This window comes from Anas acuta, chromosome 1 (genome assembly GCF_963932015.1).
Source record: "Anas acuta chromosome 1, bAnaAcu1.1, whole genome shotgun sequence".
Taxonomy (NCBI): Eukaryota; Metazoa; Chordata; class Aves; order Anseriformes; family Anatidae; genus Anas; species Anas acuta.
The window spans coordinates 146,778,184-146,803,192 of NC_088979.1; the positions used below are offsets into that span (position 1 = coordinate 146,778,184).

The following is a 25,009-nucleotide window of genomic DNA, read 5'->3' on the forward strand; positions in this document are numbered from 1 at the left end:
GTAACTCAGCTGCTGATAAATGTAACAGATTATGGTGTTCAAATGAACAAATAAAGAACTGGTGAAAAATGTATGTTGCTTTATGAGAGATTCTAGTATATTTGATATTGTGTACAGCATCAGCATGCTAAGTTAAGCAGCACTGAAGAGCAGATGCTGATTTCTGATAGCTAACACATTGAATACAGAAAAGAAGGGTTCTTTAATGAATTACTGTGCATATACAAAGCTAAGGCTCCCGGTTTCAAAGGGTAAACTTTAATAGAAAGTCTGAAAAAGAAATTGAAAAAGTTAGCAACTTGTTTTGTAGAGACTGTGTGGATTTTCTATAAATTGGAGGTCCAAGAACCTGGATTTCCTCAATTCTATTTTTATTGCAAGCAAGGAGAAAAATCTTGAAAGCAATAACTCCATGAGTAGAAATGAATAGGGATGGTGTGGGGGGAAACTGATCAGAAAAACAAAAGTGGTATCTTGGAAGGCAAGAATTATTAGGATGAAATGAGGATTGAAAAAGATGGTGTTTTTTTATTTGTTTGTTTGTTTATTTGTTTTGAAGGGGAACTGAAGTCCTGAAAGACAGATAACTTTGGACAAGAATAACCAGTTATACCGTATTGTTAGGAGTAAACACTAGCATCAGAGGCTCTAAAAGCACAAGTTCGTACATGTTTCGAATAAGTATATTCATGAATGAGTTAAATGAATGAGCTACATGTTTCATTAATTGTATGATATATGAATAACAAATAGCAGATAATTAGAAATAGATTTTCATTATTTATGAATTGTGTACTTCTTGATTTTGATAACACTTGTAAGAAGCTACTAAGAGCTTTGCACAATCTAAAACGCAACAAAGGAAAAGGATTGTGACATTTACTTTCCAAGTATAGGTCTTGCTCCAAAAAGTTATTCAAATACTAATGTATCCACACTATTACAGACTTTATCTATCATCTGTAGTGGAATTATTCTTTATTATCTCATCATGAGTGCATTTTACTTCACCTGTACTTAACTGATATAGAATGTGGATACTTGGATGCAGTATCATTCCGCTTACTGCTTTCCAGCTTTTCATTTTTCAAACCAGATGTTGAAGCTTAGTGTGTTTTAGTATGATACAATGTGTACTTAAACTGTTTACAAGTCATCTGACATAATAGGTACATGCAGTTCTGCCTCATGAATATCTTGGGTCTAGTGTGTCCTTTTATTCCCTTAATTTCAGAGGCAGGTCAGCAGAAAACAGTAACATAGCAGGTGGGATAGCAGCATCTGGGAAGCAGTTAAAAACAATGACATGTCTGAAAAGTAAAATGCATCAAAATCTCATTGAGATTGATCATGACACCTCTGTTCTTTACTGAGTCTTCATTGTCATTGAAGACTTGGGCATCTCTGAGATAGAGGATACTAGTGACACTTGGCAGCTTGGTTTGATAATTCCTATGTTTGCTTAGAGCAGTTACAAACTCTAACAGATTACATGGAAAAACTTAGGAGTTGAACGAAAAGGTTGACTTACTGAAGTAAAAGCCTCTGTCTCCACATACGAACTGAAGAGCATCAACCAGCTCAGCACCACACAGTGTTTCTGGGCCAGCAGCAACAGAACTGGTTAAGGTAAGCAAACACAGGCCAAGGTAGAAGAAATGAATGTAGGACACAGTATGCATCTTCACCTGCCAAGGAACAAAAGTACTGTGTCAGAGTTTCCCAATAGATTCCTAAAGAAAATTACTCCTGCACCCTTGGGAGTTGAGAATGCATATGTACTGTAATTTGTTAGACAATAAACACAGTATAAGGGTAGGCCTCACCATGAGGTTGCAACTCTACACATTTTAGAATATACATTTTGCAAACTGATGACTTACGTTATTGAGTAGTCTTGGTTCACATTCACAGGCAGTTAGAAAACGTTGTAGGAATTATGATTTATGCTCTTGACAAAGGAGGATATGGAATAGTACATATTCCAGGCAAAGGGATCTGGGAAGCCTAGAACAATTAGGGTAAGGAAGACTAGACAACCTTGAGTTGTTTTGTTTGGGTCCATGTAGTCTAAGAGGGAATATGACAGCTATCTGCCAATGTACTAGGGGATGTGGAAGTGGTATGTGACAGACAAGTTATTTAAACTTAAAAAACATCACTGGAATAAGAATAAATGGCTGTAAATAACATGGAGGGAAAATTGGTCCAAGAGAAAGAGGTTTTTTAATTATTAGAACTCTGTGGTTCTCCAGACACCTTAAAAATGAAAATATGAGCACAAAATGAAAGACATTTTAAGGTAGAGCTTGCTAAAGTTACAGAAGAGTCATGTGGAACCTTCCAGAGGAGGGGACCAGACTGAATGATTCTTCCTGTCCTCTGTTACTAGCAAGTAAACATTTGGAAGCATTCAAGAAATTAAGAGCAGAACTAGTTAAGGACTTTTATTTGTATTTGATAGAAACAGGTATACTTTCACTGTCTGCTTAGGTCAGGTTTGGCTATGAGGTGTGAACACAGGTGATGATTTTTTTCTCACTTGCATTTGGTTACAAACTGTTCTTTTTCTGGACTTATGATTGAAGAAGAGTCAATCCTTAGTGGGTGTAAATTTACACCATTCCATTTGTCTACTTCCTTTTGTATCAATGTATATCAACATGTCAAATAAGATAGCATTTTTCAAATAGTAGGAAAATATATATCTATTTAGTATCAAGACAGTGAAGAATGTGCTTAATGCATATTCTGAACTGATTTAGGTCATTTGCCAAAAATGTTAGTTTTAAAGAGTGTAAATCTGCATTTAATTTCATTCTATTGCAAGGCTGATGTTAGTATTGCAGTCAGGTAAGAAGTTACAAATCATTATTGCTTGGCTTAAAATTGGCTTGTGTTAGTAGACAAGTGCAAAGAACTGGGATAAAGTGATCAATCTCCTGAAGTTTCTTTCAGGGTTTCGGGGACTCTTTCCCTGATTTTTTTTCACTAAGCTTTTGAAAAAATGATGAAACTATCTTTTGTCTGTTCATATGAAAGTTGATTCAGTGAGGTATTGAGCTTTCTCTAGTTTAAGTCAATAATTTTCAAGATTTTTTTTTTTCTTGGCAAGGGATCTTAGCATCTTGCTGGATGAGTCCCCTATTCCAACTTAAGTCAAAGCTGAATAAGAGAAAAATTAGGAAGTCAGAATGTATCCCCCTTTTTTCATGATAATATTTCCACTGTGAAAATAATGAGCAAATCTAATCTCAGGATATATCATAAAAAGAAAGAATAATTATTTTTCCATTCACAACGGTCGTTAGACAACTTTGCCATGGGAAGAAAAAAAAAAAAGAAAAAAGTTTTAATGCATGGACATGACTTCAATGACAGATGGAAGAAGGTTAGATGAATGAATAATGATAACACACAACATTATTTCCTGTAATGATTCCATATCTTAACAACATCATTTTCTTTTTTCCCTTGCCATATTTTTTAATTTTTAAGATGAATGTGATGCACCTGCAGTTTAAGATGGTTCCCAGTTCCTAGTTCTGAGGAGGTAAAGCAGAAAACTGTTTAGCACACAGGCTCAGAAGGCTGAAAGACATTACAAATACAAGAACATTATGTATTTAACAGTTTGTTCTTGTATAACATTTGGTCCAGAAATAAACATAAATCTTAGACATTTAACAATTTTGTATTTTTTTAAGTCTTTTCAGCTGGGTTACATTTTAAGATAAATATCAGCACTGAACTACAACAAAACAGATTATCAACTGTTTTTCCTTTAGTGGAGGCCAAAAAGGCTGCACAGTATAAACCACAGAGAATTTCTACACTTTATCCTCAAATTTAAAAGCAGTCAAGAACTTGCAAACAAGTAAAAACTTTTTATTGGGGGAGGTGGGGGGGGGGGGGGGGGGTAGACACACGTGTTTCTACAGCTCAATCTTTCTTTAAAAAATAAAATTATTAAGTGCTGTTTCATCAAAACTAATTCCAAAACATAGTTTAAGACTTTAACTTTACCTCATCATTTTAATTAAACATAACATTAGTTGATTCAATATGTTTGTGGTAAAATCACAGTTCCCATTATGTCTGAGGGGAATATTCTTAAGAAAATACAAAGTTGTAATCCAATATTGCTTCAGGTCCTTTGCAAACAGGCAGAGTACTTGCAGTGTCCCAAGTCTAACTAGAAAGTTGAGAGTTTAAAAAGAAAATGCATTGGCATGTGGGTGGGGTTTATTGAAGAATCTAATTACATTTGGAAATTGAATACAGGTTCAGGATGAGCCTGGTTAAGCACTTCTTTTAGTTGCATAGAATGACTGACCATATTTTCACAGCTGGAATTTCCTCTTTTTTTAGTAAAATAACCAGCTTTTGCTGCATTCCTCTTTTAATAGTCCAGAAGAGTGGCACCACAGAGGAATGTCATATATGAACACTCTACATCTCTTTTGCATCTTAATTCTTATATACAAGTCCACTTCTTAGTACAAACTATCATTTGGCACAAGTTGTGCATAAGGATTCTTCACATCCCTGGTCATTTTAATAGCATATAAGGACACATGCAATAATTATAAATATCTAGAAGCGGGCAACATTTTTATGGATAGTATATGCTATAGAAAAAATCAGGTTATATTCATTTTGATATGAAGCTGTTGGATCTAATTATTGAGTCATAGTAAGACAAGTAACTAGTATGTAGTAATAGTGTTCACTAGCAATTATTACATATTTATAAAGCATATGTACTTCAGAATGGATCAAGGTTTAAATACTGCTAACCTTGATTTAAAAAAATCAGGGCTACATCTTAACCTAAATCAATATGTTCCCCTGCTTCCAAGGAAGCTTGGCAGGAAGCACTAGCTGAGGAACCAGCATATTACTTTTATATCTCTTAATGCTTTGCTCATAACCTTAAAAAAAGTCATCTTCACCTTTCAAGTACATTGGAAAGGATGCCTGTTTGAACATTAAGAGAATGGTTTAATCCATTGCAATTACAGACCTGCTCTTCTAAATCACATTAAGGAATGGGGTAAGTGTCTTTAAGTGTAAGACATTCTAAAAAAAAAATAATTAGGCCCCAAGCAATTAAAAGAGAAGAACTCTGTTAACTGCATAAGGGTGCTTACAAACCCCTAAAGAAAAATAATAATAATAAAAAAAAGTTCTTGAAGAATATAAATTTGCTGATAATGGAAAGTTGAACTAGGGCCAATTGAGAGAAACAGAGGTCAAGGCACCTTCTGAAGCCAAATTTACCTAATGACAGCTTATATTAATGAGTAGAAATTCTAGGGTCATAACATGAAACTTCATATGCAAACTTTCCTGAAGCAGCCCTCCCTACAAGGGAAAACTTGGAGAAGAACATGTAGAAGAATTTCCATTTTCTTTATATACAGTTGCTTAAGCTATACAAATATGCAAGGTCAGCAAGAGTTGCAGCTGGGTTCTAATGTAGAAAACAAACAGAACTTCAAATTTACTTTTAATTTATGAAAGCAAAAAAAAAATAAAAAAAATCCAAGTAAATGCAACAATACTGCCAGAAAATTGCTGCAAGGACAACATCACTTAAAAGTTTCAGTGTCAAAGCATGAAGATTTTATTTATAATTGTGTATATTAAAACTGCAGAAACTTAACATGTGTACAATGCCTATTTTCCTATAAAAACCTGCACCTGCAGAAAATAGCTAAAAGTTCTTGTCCAAAAGCATTAATTAACAATATAGACAATGATGTAATTGGACCCTTTAATAATGACATAACTGAAATATTGTGAAGTTCTCTGAATAGAAGTGACATTTAAGACATATATCTGCAATAGTTTACCCTTACAGTTATCTATGTAATTGCAACTATTACATACAGCCATTTTCCAGATCACATAAAATTGCATGTTCAGCAATTTATAAATAATTCTTAGTACTAAAATAATGTTATTGAAAAGTGCAGAATACTCTTCAAACCAGAAGCAGACAATACACAGTAAAATAAAACTAAAAAATTATTTGAAATAGTAATAAAGATTTACCTTCAAGAAATCACAAAAGCAGCACTTAACTAATTGTGTTGAAAGACTGTTGATTTTTTCCATTGCTTCTTAAAAGTGCAAAGTCTGGAAATGAATTTGTTAGCAGTAATGATGAGAAAAAAGAAATCCAGAGAGATGTGAGATGTTGAGAGCAATGTCACATTTCAATATTGAGGACTTTATTCCATTGCGCAGGCTCTATCTGCTCTGATTTTAGCAGTGACAGTGAGATTTAGCAAACAGAAGAGGGATTTAGAGAAAATCCTCACATTTATCTACATTACACAGACACTGTAGACAGGAAACAGCTGGGGGAGCATTTGCCTTCTCTCTCTCTCCCTCTTCTGGCAAAGTTACCGAGTAAGGACTTTTTTGGGCATGGTGACAAATAACATCATACCTTTGCATTTTAAAACTAGAGCACAGAAGCATATTTTTTTCCCTTTAAAAGAATGTGAATTAGTGACTGAGGGGTTAGCAGACAAAAAAAAAGCTTATGCTGCCACGAAAAATAAGAAAATGTATTCTGGTTAACTTTCCAATGGCTATGTGTATATTTGTATTTTTGTGTGCGTGTCTGCATTTCAAATACACAAAAACTTACATAGGTAAGGGCATTGTTTGTATACCTTTGCATTCCTCCCTCCATCTCTACATGTTTTATTTATGCACAGAGACACAGATATTTTATTTATTTATTTTAACATAGAGAGACAGAGTCAATCTACTATTTTTTTACTGCATATTTACGTTATTAAACTTGGCACGCCTATATGCTGAGTAACAATTAAACCCTCCAACTCTCTGTGCTATTAACCCTAAAATAACAGCTTGCAATTTGCTAAAAGTAAAATAATTGTTGAGCACTACTTGTAAATAGGGCAAAATTGCTTTGTGATTTTTTAGCAACCACACAGAAGACATATAATTTCCTAGAATTTACAGTACTATGAATGTAGTAACACAAGAAGTACAGCTTCAAGGGCTTCTATGACTTTTATTTTAAATGTTCTGTTGTAATTATAAAGTGATTTTCTCCCCTTTTAGTAGTCATCTTCATAGTTACTCTTGATTATTTAAGTGACTCTGGAAAAGAGAGAATTCAAACTAACTTACTTTGTTAGTTCTGTAATACCTAACTTTTGCCTTTTTATTTTTCCTCAATTATGAGTATATTATAAATAACACCAGCTGGCCAGCAACATGCTCTCACGGGTTATGATGTCATTCAAATCCCTCAACTGTGTTAGTGGCTTGCAATGTGCTCCAAGCCAGCTGTTTTTCTATTTATAATGTATGCTTGCATTTCAATGCTTAGCTATTGAGAATAAAGTTGTGATGCTGTTTTATGGATACAATTTGTACTTGTTAGCCTTTGATTTTGGAAGACGGCATTTTAAAAGTAGAGGATTAAATAAGACTGAAGCCAAATACATGTCACAGACAGTTGCATGTTGAGGTGCTAGCTGTACTCTATTATTGAAAATAACAATTGAGATCATATTGGCCTAGGTCCACTGTCAGTTTTCAGATCCACCTTGAACTATATGGTACTTGCCAGGCAGAAAGGACACGATTAGTTATTGGTGTCCTCTACAAATGGCTAATACTCAGCTCTGTGTATTTTTAAGCTGTGTATGGTTAGCTAAGCTGATTGCTCTTTGGAAGGGGTTTCCTCTAATGTAGTATAATGGTAGAATCACTGGGGGCTTTGAGGAAAGTTTGTTTAGTTGAGGTAATACCAACTACAATTTCAAGTATTCTAACACACATTTGTACTGCAGGCCCTCTGTTTTAATATCTTGTTTTAGAGTTCATTGAACTCCACACATGTTCTACACGTACCTTGAGGATACCCAATGTAACTCACAGCACATGTATCATTTATTTCACCAGCCTATAAGAGGATGTGGGAAGTACATACTACAGAGGGGTGCATGTAATTCTTCTTGCTTTTTCTTTTGAAATAACAGAAGGAATCCACACATTTATCAATTCCCCACTGCCTAAGTTTCAAACCCTCATTTCACTGTTTTGTTTTTTTTTTCTCTCAGGTTTTACTACACCTGTCTTGGTCATGACAGCAGCACGCAGTAGAAGATGGAACTTTTGGCTTTCATGGTAGCCAAAGAATCGTGTTGTCTATAACTGTTGATTCTGTTTCTTCCCAAGAAGTCATTCTGAACTCCAAACCCTCATTCTAGCCATCCAATCTCACTTTCCAAAGCGCTTCACTTCTGTCAATTAGTTGTTGTTTTAAAGTGATACTGTGAAAAGATGGGAAAAGAGAATACTTTCCAGATTTTTGGTAGTAATTTTTTAGATAGTCAGCTCAGTGCTTTTATTATTTATTTATTTATTTATTTATTTTCTAGAGAATGAAACATTCCTCAGGACATATTTATCTGAGGATCACTACTTTCCTAAAATATAGCTTCTCTTCTGATTGTAGTATTATAGCCAGTATAGAAGTGTACTGACTACTGGAGATTTTTTAATTTCTTCTTTTTTAAATATAATAGCTTTTGAATTATAAACAATTCAGAATAAGTAACGTATGATTTACTACTTAGTGACTGAGTGTAGTTGTACCTGCAAGCTACAGAATGTGCAGTAGGCATAAAAATGCTCACAAAATATAATCAGCTCACTAAAATAAAATAAAATAAAATAAAATAAAATAAAACAAAACAAAACAAAATGGAACGGGTATAGTTATTCGATATCAAAAGACACTTGCATGGATATCTTTGGTTTCTTAACTATACCTCATAGTGATCTAATATCCATAAAGATTTATGAAGTATGTGAGATAATTAGATATTTAGGAGTTTATATGTTCTCATTCTCATTATCTTTAATACTCCTATGATTCTATTAACATGCTGTAACGCTGTAATGCTCATTTTTTAGTCTTTCCAGGGAGAACTCTGTTTTATACAAGACAGCTAACAAAACTGTAATTAATCAATTACCTGAATTAATACATTATGCCTTTTAAAATTCTTCCTTAAAAGGCAGGAACATTGCCACAATGCCTGAAAAATCCAAACTATAGTAAGGCAGCCAGCATGACATCCTCTTGCACTTTCCTGTATTGGATCAATGTTACCTACATCCAGTTATTTGCTATCTGTAACAGTTGTTTCTCTTATTATATTGGGATTATAAGTCTTCTGGAACTAAGATAGAATTGACACTACCTTTTTAGGGCTAAGAGCATGGGGGAAGACAAGATGAAAGAAGACAATTAGCACAGTGGTTGGTGAAGAGATGTTCTTTATTGTATGAATATAGCAGTGATAATATCATATTTATTATGTTTTAAAAGCATTCATCCTGCGCAGAATAGACACAAATGCAATGAGATACAGTGAAGAGGTTTTTGATCCATACCGAATGCCGTGGTAATGTGTCCCCTGTTCCTCCCAAAAGGCAGAAGACCCTTGTGCAGGAATGATGTCTTATCAGTCTTCCCTTAGCCTATCGACTGGCTACTGAATTCAGTTCATCAGGTTAATGGGAACTGTGTATATTATATATATATATATATATATATATATATATATGTTTAACTTTTTGAGGTCCCAATCGTGATGCTAAGCACTAAAGGCAGTATTTGTCTAAACCTAGGCATTTACTGTCATTTTGAGTGTTGTGGGATATCCTGCATGTCTTCCAGCTTCCACTACAGAAGGATGTGTATTTCCCTGAGGTCTCTGTGTCATATCTGCTGATCCCATGTAGATTTCTTGGATACTTTGGATCATCTCAGATGGCCTTCAACACCTGTGTTTAGGCAACTGAACCCCACAAGGCGGCCTTATTTTGGCATGCTGATCTGAGATTCTTGTAAGTACAGTCTTTGGCCTGAGTATTACCTTTGGCTTCTTCATAAATAGGGATACAATGTCTTCTGTTATTTACTATTTTTGTGATCCATTTCTGAAGAGGTTTTAAAGTGGAGAATGTAACATTTCACTGAATTTCGGCATGATGTGAATGTATTTTCCTTATTCTTTGCTTAGCCTCCAACATAAGGCCTTTTGGTTTGGAGCTGTCTCTTTTTATTTGCTTCATAAATCATCTTGCTTGCTTTTGGATAAGATAGAATGTTATTTACAGTGTTAGTATTATTTCCTGAAACACACAAATGATTGTTTAGCTCTTACAGTCTCTAGTGAATTATTTGTAAAATATTATGTTTGCTATTGGAGAAGTTTAGCTTTCTTTTCTAGGAAACAACTGTGGAGAAAGGGGTGAAAGGGAGTATTTTATGAATATGGAATGTTGCACTGAAGTTAGTGATAAGCCAGGTATATGGTGGAAAAATCCTTTCATCCAGTTAAAAGAAAATAGGAATTCAAGAAATGAATTATTCTCGTAATTCATTTGAGCTAAGTAAATGTATAAAAACAAAACAAACAAACAAAAAAACTTTTTCTTCTGGTAGCCTAAGTAGCATCATCACTACATGAAAAACAAGGTACAAATTTGATGGGCAGAATGAAGGTGTGCAATTTCAGCCATCATTACATTGGCAGTATTGAAGGCAGACTAAGGAGAACAGCAGTGCCTTGAAAAGCATTTTCTCTTTAGGGCAAAACAGGGAATGTGGAAGTTTCATGATTAAATGAGGATCAAGTAAACTGAAGCCTTTTATATTCATAGATCAAGAAAAACGTGTTTTAAGAGGAGCATGAATGTGTGAGTCCAGAATTTCTGTTTATGAGTTACTACTTATGAGTAATAGCAGAACAATTGGTGTTAAGAACAGTCAAAATTAACACATGGGTCATCTGTGAACTGAAATATTGAGTACTATGATAATTTTAATTTATCATATAAATTATTATGTATATACACTATTATGTATATTGTTTGCATAATTTAAATACTTAAATTTAAAAAATAGTGGAAGTGACATTTATTATTACTAAATGGCATGAGATGATGTATAGCTTACTGGCAAAACAAAAATACAAAATATGAAAATTAATGTAAAGTAAACAAAACTAGAAAGCCCAAACAAAATGTGTTTCAACATTTTTGAAAGCATATTTTTTATTTTATTTTTTTTTTATTTTCTGTTTTGTGGGAAATTTTGAAATAGTTTGTTCTGATTCAGAATAACCAGAATACCAGAATTTTCCATTAAACTGGAAATTCCCAGTTTCAGCTGTCTGTATTCTGGCTCTCCCTTTCCCAATGTTAAGCACTGAATAGATCATCTTTGCTCCAAAAAGTTGCTTTTTTTATTTTTTTTTTTATTTCTAAGGGAAGCAAAAAGTCAGATTTAACAAAGAAAGAAAATTGGGAAATATGACTGCATAAGCACTATGCTTGCATACAGAGAAAGAAGGCAAAACAAGTGAGAATTATGATGACCTGGAATGTGTGTGTGTGTAGCTTCCTGGTAGATGAAGGATGATTTCCACTGCCACTTATACGTCTCTGTCGCCCAGAGAAAAATGCATGGCTGTAGATATTTCTTTCATTTCCTAAACTTTTACCTCCACATTTAGATGAATTCTGAAGACATACTTGTTTTCCTGAGTCATCACAAGGATGTATCTGTTGATCATACATTTTTATAAAATAAAGCCTAGCAGATATATTTTATGGTGTTAAATATGCACATGACTTCTAAAGTCTGTGTGTGATGTTTTTTGATTTTTTTTTTCCTGCTTCAGAAAGGACTGTAAAAGAGAACAAACTGAATATTGTAAATTTTATCACAGGTAGGTTGCATATTTCCCCACATACCAGATGGTATGAGAACATGGCAAAAATACCTGTACATTTTATCTTGACCTGAAGAGATCTTTCATAAATAACAATAAGGAATATTTTACATCTATACCTTTCCTGCAAGCAAACACCACTTAGAGATGAAATAAGATGTCTCTAAACAAAAAACTAACATTCACTTAGTCCATTTTTAATTTATTTAAACTACATTTATTCTGGCTTTTAGTGAGTTGCTTAGGACTCTTTCTTCTGTGTTCAGTTTTCTTCACTCCCATGATTTACTACACACAAGTGGCTTATCTCATAAAATTTATACAGTGTTTTGTGGACTGAAGCCAGTACGTTCTGCATCTTCAAAGACTAAGCCCCTTTATTGACATTTTTATTTTTTTTTTCTTCAAATAGAAAATAAAGATACATCGGTCACCTCTAATTTGACCTATTAGCTACAATGATCCTCAGGTTTATTTTTATCAAAACATTAAGAGCTAATGAAAAATTAACAGAAACCCATAAATAACTTCACCTAATTATAACTTACAGATTTTGATCAACTCTGCTTTCATTAAGAAACTACTGAATAATTTATTTAACTACTGAGCTACTGAAATTGCTGAAATTCTAATGACTGTAAGAAAGAACTCACAGAATGACAGAATTGCCACAAATAAAAGCTATGTTGATTCTTATTGATGTATGCCTCACTGTAATAAAGAGCTAACCACTGCCATTTAAAGCTTTGATTTCAATCTATATGGTAGCCATAGCATATACCAACTATCTCTGCAACTGTTACTGCATTGTATGCAATATTTTCTCATCAAACGACCAAATCACAATTCCTTTCCATCTTTCCAAATAATTTCTAAAACAGAGTATGTTGGACTGTAGCAGAATTAGACTCTGCATTTAGCAAAATAGAAGGAGTGCATCTACCTTAACTCATGCATGGATTTTATGATTCTGAACAATAACCGCTTAGTAAGTGTAACGTATTTTTCACCCCTTTATTTTCATCAGCTTTGATTCACTATTTTGTCATTGGTTATACTTTTAGTTTTTCTGAACAGTGATGGTTGCTTAGGCCATTGAGGCCATTTTTGTCTGTGGTCTCAGATTTCAGTGCATCCTGCACATGAATGCATTAAAACAAATGAAAATGCTTCTTTGATAAGATATTGATATCTAATAGATCTTGAATATGAGTGTGTTGAACTTGGCTCATATTATCATTTGCACCCCCGCATTACTGTATTACCTTAAGCCACTTGAGCCATCACTCCAATCGGTTCTCTATTTTCCCATCTGTAAAATAGGATCAGCAGTTCTGAAATGCTTTGTGATGTGCTTTGAAGCTTGTAGACAGAAAACAGAGCAAACCATGCTATGAATTTTTTGAAAAACATCATGGTGGCCAGAACAACACATCTGTACATTTATAGGAAGTGAAAGTTGCTGCATAGCCCTGCGCTTATTATGTCTCTGTCATCTTCCAAAAGTGTTAAGCACAGCTGGAAGAATTCCCAACAGATGCTTCCTTTTACTTATTTTCTTATTTTTCCTTTTACACTCTTCACAAGTGTTCTTGTCAAATACCTTATTTGACAATTTTTTTCTGAAATAATTTATTGTTTATTATATTATACTAACACTACTTTATTCCTTGTCAGGTATAGGCAACAATTTAGTAAATAAATTTTAGTCCACACATCTGATTTATTAGTGTCCTGATTCTCAGGCTCATTGGTATGAAAATTTGTTTTCAGTTCCTCAGCCTGCCCATGGGTTGAGCCATGCCCCTGTAAAGGAAAAAAAAAAAAAAAAAAAAAAAAAAAAGCAAAGAGGCTACTGCCTCTTAGATTGCTTTCTAGTGGTAGCAGCGTTGGTTGGCTTCTTTTGATGGTAATAGGTGGTTACCATTTAAGATTGGCAAGATTTCTTTGAATCTTACTTAACCTTTCCAAAATATTTAACCTAGTTTCCTTCAGTGTTATGTGGAATATCTGATAGATCTTTAAAAAAAAATAAAAAAGTCACAAATCCAGAATGTTTTGTCACATCCAAAAACACACAGAAAAAGTAAGAAAACAAGAGCTTTATCATGCTCTGTAGGCAAGCTCTGTAAGAAGTATCAAGGGATAGAAGTTTAGATGTTGGAGATAAATGAGACTCATAAGTGAACTGACTTCATTGTTTAGTATTTTAATTGTTGGTGGTTTTTTGTTTGTTTGTTTGTTTGTTTGTTTCAGAAAAGATTGAGAGAGGGAGTACACTTATCTATTTACTTAACTATATCTGTTATCTATTTAAACAGGGCTTTTATTTTTCACTACTTCCATTTTACAGCTATCACATCTTCAATCCTTATTTTTCTTGCATGCCTTTTTGTTACATAGCACATTTTATAGATCAAAGATTATTATTGTTTTTATAGAGAAGTGTTGCTGTTTAAAATCTTTCTTTTTATGGGCAACAACATCATTATAACAAAGTACTTAATATTGGTGCAATTTTGAGAGGCTTCCAAATATCAGTGTTTGGAATTAACTCCTTTAAGAGTTGAAAACTGTAGCAGTTTGAGTAGCAGATTTTATCATTGGAACGACAATCTTTATTTATGTTTAAATCAATATGTTTTTTCTTTATTTTTGTATTTCTGTTTCTATTATTTTGTTTCTTGACAGAAAGAAAAATATACATATAAGCATTCTGTCTACCTATACGTTGTACTGATTGTGGTTTTTTTTATAGTTCTCTATAATTTCATGAATGCTTCAGATTTTTACCAAACCCAATAAAGGTGGATGATATAAGTAGACATTTCAACAGCATTGAGTCCTATCTAGTGGTGGTGACAAACACTGTTGATAACCTGTCAGTTTTCAGTTTATGAATTTTTTAATATTATCTGCTTTTCTTTACATGTGAAGTGTTTAGGCTGTGTTTCTATAACACTAGATCTATATGCTAATGGGTCATTTAGAAATACAAGTCTGAGCCACATCAGCTGTGGATCACATTTTAGCTGAACAAGGCAGAGCAGATTCAGTGTTGATTTGGTTTGTGCTGGGTGCAGAAGGAGACATGATATTTTATTCTTCATAGCAGTAGAGGGGTGCCAGCAATTCTTACATGAGCTGGCATAAAGACTGCAGGTACAAAATTAACCTGTCAAAACTTAAGCAAATTTTAACAGGCACAGTGAAGTTTGTTTGAAGCTTTGTGTCATGTAAGCTTGGAATATTTTTGTATAGTATTACAGCAGTAACACCCAATATACTAATCAATGAACCACGGACATTATAGCAAGATTGAAACATACTGTCTTAGAATGCATTGCTTTTTTGTAGTTTAAAATTTATCTTTCAATCCTTCTTGCAGAAGATTAATTACAGTGTTCTCATATGCTTGTTAAGTTTCTGTTTCTTGTATTCTAATCTTTTTGTTGTGAAAGATTAAAAACTGATCATCTTTATTTTCTGCTATTCTTATTCTATAAACATATATTGTTTATATGGCAACAAAAGTGTGCTAGATCCTTTTCTGTCTACTTTTTGTTATGATTGGTACATATGAATCTATTCGTATTGTAATACACATAAAACACTATGTTCAGTGTAAAACATTATGTTCTTTTTTTTTTTTTTTTTTTACTGATACTTCTGGAACAGGATTTGTTTGTTTTGCCAGTATTTCTTCCATTGAAAACATTGCTACTATATAAAAATTATATCCTTTACCCTCTAACTTAAAAAGAGGGATTTTACTGTTGAAAAATCAAGCACATTATATGAAAAAAAAAAAATAAAAATCTACTTTTGCACCTGAGCCCTTTAATCAGTCCCCACTGTTCATTCAGTTTCTTCCCTGAAGAAGAGAGGATTTCTTTGGGGGAAATATTATGTGGTCATGTAATTACAGGTTAATAAGAGGCTGGAATCAAGGCAATATGAGCAGCCACATGTTTGGCATTGCCCAGACCACTTTCCAGTCTTGCTAAACATCCATCTGAACAGCAAAGATGCCATTTCTTGGGCTTTGAGAATGAAATTCACTCCTTTTGCTCATGCTTCATTCTCCATGCCACAAAATTACCATTTAGTACAATTCTTATTGCTTCTCCATCACTGCACATGGCATATAGTGCCCAAAGACATGAAAAATAGCCTGTGGAAAACAGGCCTGTGGCAACATCAGTGATGCTGGTTCTGGAGGCTATGCTTGCACTTGACAGAGCAGGCAACCTCGACACTGCCTTTCTTTGGAAACCACAGCAAGGAAGAGTACATACTCAGTTCTTGACTAAAGGCTCAGGATGTGTACAAGATGTGCATCTGAACGTGGGAGCTTAGATGTACTTCTCAGTTTCACTGTCCATGTGTAGTCTCAGGAACCTCACTGACTAAACATTGTCCGGGAAACAGACTCATGTATTCTCACATGGCTCAGCCTTCCAATTGACTGAGGCATGCATTACATGACCTTGTATTTTAAAAGATTTGAAGTGATCCAGATGCACTGTGTACTAACTACTTGTACTTACTAACTACTACTGGATTTTTGTGGCTGTCAGGTGGATTGAGAAGTCATCACTCCAAACATATAACATCCTTTCAGAGTTCAGAAGCCACATGGCCTTTGGCTATAATATCACTATAAATGATGAACTAACTGAGGTGTTTTTGTGATTTACCTGGGATGTTCTGCTAAGAATATCTGTTTGTTGAAATAAATGGTTTAGATGATACAGTTGTTCTCCTTAAAGGTGTGTAGGGATACACCGGTGCCAAAAAAGCAGGTTTGTAACAGATGTTAATGATAGATCCTAGGTCCCTGATTTTATCCCTGCAGTTACAGATGGCTATGTTTTTCTTTCCTTCCTGTATTGTAGTGATACGCCATGCTGTGCATAGTAAAAATGGCTGTCACTTTCCACTGGGGCTTTAGACAAGGAGACATTTTTAACATCCTTATAGAACCTTCAAGACACATACTGATTATGATTATTTATGGATTTATTTTAAAATTAATGTAGTCTGTTTTTAATATTAATCATATATGATACCCTTTTAAAGGCAGTGTTTGAATAATAGGAACAGAATGATTTAATTAAAAAAAAAAAAAAAAGAGAGAAAAAGAAAAAGAAGAAAAAAAAAAAGAAGAAGAAGAAAAACTAAAAAAAATAAAAGCTTTTGTCTTCATCCAAGCTGATTCATGGCTTACTACCTACAGACCTGTAAATATACTTACATATATGCTTAAATACTATTCAGTGTGATAAGGGAAACTAAATCTACCCTCAGATTAACTACAGGAATTGGTAAATCATCTTAAATTTAATGAAAATATTCTCAAAATCATGTTTTAAAATACAGTATCTTAAATATACACGATGTGAACATTTCAGTTGATTCATGTGTTATAAGAACCAGCTGAAGTTCATGATGTAACCATGTTAACACTTTTTAATAGCTTTTTGAGAACACAACACAATTGTGTTAATGATAATCAGTTAAAGACTCTATTTGTTCCAGATGTTACTTTCCTAAGGGGAAGAAAGAAAAAGAAAAAAAAAAAAAAAAAGATTAAATAAAAGAAAAAGAATTTCTTCTGTGTCCCTGTTTAATATCAGCTACCCAAAAAGTCCCAATGTAAACCTAATCTCTTTTTTTAGATAACATACTAGTAAGCCATAGCTTGATTTGAATAAGTGAATAGAATTGTGAAAGAAACAGAGATGCCTAGAAAAGCATTTTCTTTTTTCTGGCATGGGTCTTTAGTTCCCAGTGGCCTACAGTCCCACACCACAAAATCACTATAATTGGCATGGCTGGCAACTTATTCTCTCATTGTCAAACAGATCCTTTACAGTAAATTTGTAGGAACTCGAAAATTGAGTTAATACCAAAAGCATAAAAAGGAAAAAAGAAAGCAAGCCACACACAGATTCAAGTGTACCATCACATAGTGATTTTTGATAAAGCATAAAATTAAGTGACCTATATTAACAACAAAAATATTTGTTAGTTGCTTATATTTAAGAGGTTTCTCCAAGAGAAACTTAATATTCAGTGCCTCACTGCCAACATGGGAATGTTTTACTAGACTTACGTTAGATAGACATGTCCCAACTTGTTCAAAATGTTAAATAACTGCACATTGGTTATAACTTCAGGAAAGAAATAAAGGTTTTGCAAGGTGATGAAACATGATTTATACTTATATATGTGTGTGTGTGTGTATATATATGTGCATGTGTTATAGTAGTAGCTGGGAATTATTTTCAATCATTACAATAGGCTGGAGGAAATACCTTTTTCTTGGACTTTACCTCCCTTCATGGTCTAGGAAAAGTTATGATGGCCCAGAAGCTCTCCTGCACTAAAGCAAGCTCAAAAAACGAAGAAAGTTATTAATGCATCCTAGATTTCTACAGTTATGTAGCTCCTCTAAAATGTTCCAGAGAATCTCTCCAGTAAGGATAGCTCAGGGAGGGGACATGTACAAGGCTGCAGTGGCTATCACATGATTCTCAATCATTCACGTTCACAGGATGTCCTTGGGATACAGTCTCTTGTAACATCTCTTGTAAGGATACTTGCTCTCTTCTTTGCTCTACATGTATATCACTCTCTATGGTCTGTCATGCTGCCTTTTGTTAGAGAGCCTTCTCAGTGCTTCCCTTCAACATTGTCATTGATTTTTGTGTGACTACATGATAGGAAAGGAGCAAGGGAGGAAGCAGGATGCTCCAAGGAAGGAGGTGAACCTACTGCCCAGAGACAAAGAAACACCATTCTGCCTTCTGCATGTATGGTCACTGGATCTTGAGTACTGTGTCCCTATGGCCAGTGCTCATTCTAGTCTTAGCTTCAGATTATATCTGGGTAACTGGGTAACAGCATTTACTCAGTTCTGCCCAACTGTGTCTTGGTCATTCTGGGCATTCATTGTGAGCATCCTTTGTAATATTATACAATGAGACTGCAAGGAATTTAGCTCCAGGGAATGGCTGCCCTCATTCTGTTGAGTTTTCCTCTGGTTCACTTAAAGCACAGAGGCATTGCCTATGAAGCAGGTGGATTGGCCATGTGGAGAGAGCTATAAGGATCATTCAGAACTATGGAGTTCTTGAAAAAGCCTGTCAGGAGAGCGTGGACTGCCACTTTTTATTCCAACCCAGTGAAGATCTTGACCTTGGTAGACACAAAATAAGGGAAGTTTAGCATCTTTATCAACATATATTGGTCATTAGAACAAAATAATAGATTATCTTCATAAACAGCAAAAACAGGTTTTGTAGTTAAGTGTAAAAGTAATTTCTGCTTTCCAATTTAAGCAGATTGTATTAGACTTACAGGAAGAGAGGGAGGCTTAAAAAGTAGTGAACCCTTCATGACAGATCTTATGACAGATTTTTTTTTCCTCTGTTGTAAAACTAGAAAACTACCAATAACCAGAAGGTGTTTATGGTCAGAATTTACACGAAAATGCTATCCATATTAATTTCATTCAGATTAGATATTGAACTTTTTATGGAAATAGTGCCCTTCAAGGGCTACCTTGTTTGGATGCTTTCACAGTGTTAATGACTTTTTGCAAGTTGATGAGGGAAAAACAGAAAATTGAATATGGGTGAGATAATGATAAGGGTTTTCAAAGCATGTAAGAAAAAAAAATGTCCAATAAGAGCATCATGTGCTTCTGGAAGAACAATAGATGAAGAGTGAGTGACTTCTCAATTGTAGAGGTTGTTGACTTCTCCACTGTGTGTTCATTAAAAAATGCCCAACATCATGGTTTCTATATTCTACTGCAAATACATCCTGCCTTACATAAACAACAACAAAACAACAAATGAACAAACAAACAAGCAAAAAGTAACAACAAACTGAGGAGTCAAGGAAGAGTTACTTCTCCATGTCTGTAAGTCACCCTTTGGGAAACCTGTACCTAGCAATTACTTTACTGTTCAGTGTTGAGGATGTTCTGGATGCCTCCCCCTCTTCTTGGTCAGGTGGGTAAAATCACTCGCCCGGACTCCCCATTTTTTTTATATATAGAACTACAGCAAACAGGTGAGCTAACTGGATGGGTGCAGCCGAGTGCTTAATCATATTAACAGTCTATACTGACTATTTACTTTTTCTGAATGGTGATCTTATCTGCCAAGACTGCCCTTGTGGCTTGGTGGGAAGAGGACTGTGGCTATATAGGTAGGAGTGATGTTCCACTGTCATTATCTGCAAAGGCATCCTTAGGATAGACCTTGGTATCTGCCTCATTGCATTTCTCCTCCCAGGGAATGATGAAGTCCACTTGCTCATGCTTATCTCTGAGGACCTGATTATGCCTTTCTCCCTGTTGTGAATGTGTTGTATCCAAAGGATAAATGCCTGCCTTATGAGTTTGGTCTGTTCAGCAGGGTTTCTGAAGGGCTATATCTTGTATAGCAGCAAGGGTGTTTAGGCAGTCTGATACGACATTGTAACGGGACCAACTAGCCTTTGTGATTTGATGCTTTTGGAATAAAGGCTAGAGAGCAGAATATCTTAGCTGTGTAAGGAACTCAGAGTATGCTGGAGGACAGCTCTCAGTTTGACATAAAGGAGATTCAAAGTGCCAGACAATGTGGGCAGTCGGAGAATTTGGTCTTGAGTGTGCTGCTGAAACTCCAACAAGACAAACTGTAACTGCAACACAGCAGTTGACTCGACTCGTTCTGGCCGTAGCCCTGGCATGGCTGTTTTAACATGTGCCAAGCTGATTATAGTCTGCAGGAGACTATGTGCCAATTGAGAATTGCTGGAAGGCAGGCCAACATCAAAACAGTTAGAGGGTAAACTGCTTGTTGACTTTGTGAGTGACTTCTGGGAAGACGGGCAGCCTCTGGCAGCCTCTGAAATTGTTGAGAATGGAAGGAAGTAGTGTCCTCTCAGAAATGCAGTTTGGGGTGGTTATGAGAAAAATAACCCTTGTTTCTCTTTGAGAAGAGAGTTGTGGGAAAGATAGAGTGAGTTCATAGACTTGCTGTGGGGGAAGGGAATGAAGAAACTTGCTGGTTTAGTTAGGAAATGAGTTAGTTTTTCCTTGCTCACTCCAGTTCCATCCAGAGGATTGGGGCCCTATATGAGCCAATGAAGTCAGGGTGGTTTGGAATAGATTGTGCTTCCTTGGCTACAACTAGATAAGCCAAGAAGGGAAGGTTTTTATGTCCACAAATTTAGTAAAAATGGGCACATATCATGCAGATACCCTTTGACTTAATTCTTTCTGCAGGTAGTAGGTTGACCAATGCACCTCATTTGTTCATTGCCAGTCTTCTTAATAGGGTATGAAATTCATAAGCTCTAGCTGTATTTCTTGGCCTCATTCTGTGCTTAAAAGTGTTACAGATGAAGCAGGAGGTGATAGGTAAACTTGTGGCATTTAAATCCAGGCACTTATTCAATATGAAATGTACTTTGTTCATTAAATCAATCTCTCTCTGAGTATTTTTCCTTCTGCCCTCAATTCTCGGTATCACTACAACTAAAAGTTGTAGTGTCTGCATGTTTTTAAAATAAACAGAAAAATCCTTGATGGTGCTGGACTAGATGTTCCTGATAACATGTTGCCAACAGAAAAGTTCTCATCCTTGAAGAAAGTTTTTCAAGTGGTCATGACACTCTCAATCATGTAAGCTTCTCTTCAGAACAGACATTCGGTGCCCTCAAATGACTCTTCAGACTTGGCTTAGAAACAGGCTGACACAAAAGGGGCTAATTAACACACACATTTTCATGTGGAGGAATCTGTTTCCAAACAGATTTTTACCAGCAATATAGCTGACGAGCTGAATCTGCTAGGGCTGTTTCTTCCGTCCAATTTGAATGAAAATGGAAACAAGGGATAGGAGAGACATTTCATTCCAGTGATGATACAGACATGATGAATTCCTCTGAGCTGAACTTATGTCATGTTAAATTTCTTCTTAAACAAACCAAGGCATAAATTATTAGATGAAACAATTTAAAATATAGATGAATGTTGCATGTGCTACGTACATTGTCACAGAAAATGTCTTAGATATTCTTTCTAGAGAAGAGGCAGAAAGGTGGCCCTACATTATATCACTGGCTTAGAATCATGAAGGCAACAAAAAAATTTCATTTCTGCCATAGACTTCGTATCTGTAGACTTCATTCTGTATAGACTTCACATTCTTCTGTTTCACATCATAATAGTGATTGCAGTAGTACAGCCCTGCTCTGCACAGAGGCTTACGGCAGCATGCACACCTGTCCTGGCAATCTTGAAAGAACAGTGAGACAAAAGTGGTGAATTTGGTAGAATACAGAAATCAAATACCAGTGCCTCCACCCTCTCTCACCCCCCACATGTTGTTTAGGAGCTGTCATCCATAACTTGCAGGGACTCAGGTTCTCCTACTTACTTTCAGATGTTCCCTGTCCTTCTGGGATTGATTCTGAACCAATCACTATTTTACTGTCATCATTATGGGAAATTATATATGCCTCTCTTCCCACCATAGCAGCAACTACCAAGTGTTAATAGCTAATTGCTCCAGACTAATCCACTGCAAACACCCTTGTATCTGGCTGGGTATTGTAGTGGCTGTTAGTAAAGGGCTCTGAAGATAAGAACAGATTTTCACATGTTTTAGTGCATCACAAGGAGTCCATTGTAACATTGTGCCCTTTGGATTAACATTAGAGAAATGTTGGTGGGTTTTTGTGGTTGGTTTTTTTTTTTTTTTCATTTTTTTTTCAGTTTATCAAAGGAAAATTAAAGTTCCTTAGACATCAGTTACATTACATCTGAGCTTTTAATCATACTGACAAGAACAGATAAAGAATTTGAGCTGAAGAATGTTTTTACAGACTTAATGTTGGATTGCTGGTATTTAACTCTGGGTAAGCTACTGATTTTTAAAGGGGAGAGTTTTATCTCACCAAAGATATATACTTCTGTATCATTTCAGTTTAAAATATTCTATCCCATCTATATCTATATATTCACCCCATATGGCAGACTGGATTTTTTTTTTCTCTAATTCCAAAGACTATTAAACAATTTTCTAGAAATGGCTCATTCAGAAATCAGCTTGTTTTGCATCCATCAACACAAGAAACTCAAACACAGGTTTAGGGGAGAAAAAAAATGCTGGTTCTCAGTTACACTGCCTGGGTAGTCTTATTCCATATGGAACTCTACTTGCAGCATTACCAAATATTAACATATTGAAACCTATTATGAATGGGTACTGGACCAACTCCCAGAAAAACCCTTAAGAAAGTCTTAATGAAAAAAATGCCAAATGTGAAGCTTCTCTATATGAAAATAAGAAAATGCTAGGTAAAAATAATATGCATACAAAAGTCAATCTCATTTGTAAGTAAATTATTGTACAGTTATTTGGGATTATAGGCTTTTCCACATCTGACCAATAGAAAAATGAACAAGCAAGTTAAAGGTCTAGAAAAAAGCATGCTGGACAAACAGCTGGTGGTAATTATAAGACTATGGCAAGCTATCAACAGTGTAGATGTTACTTTCAGTTTGGAGCCAAAGGGACAGGAGGCAGTTAAAAAAATGCTCTGCAGAGAAGGAGTAGGAAATAGCTGTGAATATACTAACTTAAAGGGCCACCTTAAAAACAGAATTAGGAATAAGTAAAGAGCATACAAGGAATAGAAAATATATACATCCAAAAAAAAAAAAAAAGCACATTCTTAGAGGCAGAAGTATAGGAATAGATTGAGAGTTGTCCAAAGCCAAGATTTATCTGATAATACTAAAAACAAAACAAAACAAAACAAAAACAAGCAACCACCACCAACAACAAAACAACAACAACAACAACAACAACAAAAACGCAACACTTACCAAATTCTTATCTAACTCTTCTCTTTTACTGTTCCTATAGTGGTCTTGTTGAAACTTTTTTTCTTTCTTGCCATGTCATCTTCTCTTTTCTCCTCTTCAATTTGCAGTACAGCAAATACTTTGGTAACTGACTGTAGTTCTCCTGTGATTTGTGTTCTTTTTTTTTTTTTTTTTTTTTTTCTGACTACTGTGTACTGCCATGCATTGTCAGCTTCCTTGCCTTCTTTAAGATAAATTCTTCTTTTCATTGCTGTACTAACTGCAACAAGCTGGAGTATTTGAGATGGTGAATTTCAGGTGTAAATTGGTATACAAAAGCTTTTCCTTGGAAATGACTTGCTTCTAATTAAACAATACTTTGTCCAATCATTGAAAGACATAGGTGACATCTTGTGCCAGCAAAAGTATTCAGAATTAATATTAAGAGTCTAAAAGCCCAAAGCCCAATGGAATATAGATCTGTATGTCATGGCCACTGAAGAAGTGATAACTGAAATACTGAGATGTATCAGTGGTATAATTAGCCTAGGAAGAAGGACAGTAAGGATTGTACTTTTATGCTGCTTTAAAATAGTGCAGTACAGTACTTCAAAAATAACATGAAAGAAAAACTCAGAACAAACATGACTGGTTCTTTATATAACAGCATAGGTATTCACTGGAAGTCTAACATTTATGTTTTTTGAACAGGCTCATCCATTTGATATTTCTCATGGTCTTTACTCAACAGAATATTTTTATAGTCAGTAAACAGATATCATTAAATAGCTGTCAGGACTGGAATTACTCATCTTTAAGTTTCCATCCAACTTTTGGTCCAATGATGTAAGATGTAGTAAGTGTAGGAAGAGATTTAAGTAGTTTGCTCTTTCAGGAAGAATATTTTTTTAATGTGTGAACTCTTAAAAATGTAAGCAAGAGTGACCAGTCCTAGGCCCTGGAGGATCTATAAGATGACTGTTGTTCCCTCATTCAGAACCAAAGAAAATGATAGTGAGAGAAGGCCAATACTCATCTGTACAAGAAAAGGGGAAGGACAATGAAAGAGACTACAACCTGTCACTAAGTCTCATCTTAAGCAGCTGATGCAAAGAGACTTGTAGCTCCCCAGTTTAGTTACAATGTGAAAAATAAACTTGTATTTTAGTTGAATTTGGACTTGCAGAATTTCTGATATGCACTATACTGTCAAACTAGTTGTTTATTTTTTTCCCACTTTTTAAAAATGATTACCTGTTTAGTTTACACAGTACAATTTTTGCCTATTGGAACCACTGGTTCCAAAACCTGTCTCTGAAATTTCACAGCT

At 34.9% G+C, this 25,009-nt stretch overlaps 1 protein-coding gene and 2 long non-coding RNA genes across 3 annotated transcripts in view; 1 reads left to right on the top strand and 2 right to left on the bottom strand.

Moving 5' to 3' along the window:
• The window catches only part of IGF1 (insulin like growth factor 1), a 59,071-nt gene extending 52,723 nt beyond the window's left edge, over positions 1–6,348 (bottom strand). The window contains exons 1-2 of the mRNA XM_068664051.1: positions 6,061–6,348; positions 1,532–1,688 (exon numbers count right to left, since the gene is read on the bottom strand). Of these exons, the coding sequence (XP_068520152.1) occupies positions 1,532–1,688; positions 6,061–6,123 (220 nt within the window). The 5' untranslated portion in view covers positions 6,124–6,348. The remainder of the gene's footprint in view (positions 1–1,531; positions 1,689–6,060) is intronic.
• Positions 1–25,009, top strand: part of LOC137846234 (uncharacterized) — a 110,555-nt gene that overhangs the window by 51,539 nt on the left and 34,007 nt on the right. The gene's annotated exons all lie outside the window — the stretch shown is intronic.
• On the bottom strand, positions 14,002–24,154 carry LOC137846225 (uncharacterized). The gene is made up of 2 exons (XR_011090426.1): positions 23,701–24,154; positions 14,002–22,104 (listed from the first exon to the last, which is right to left on the bottom strand). It is a non-coding gene; the product is annotated as an uncharacterized lncRNA (long non-coding RNA).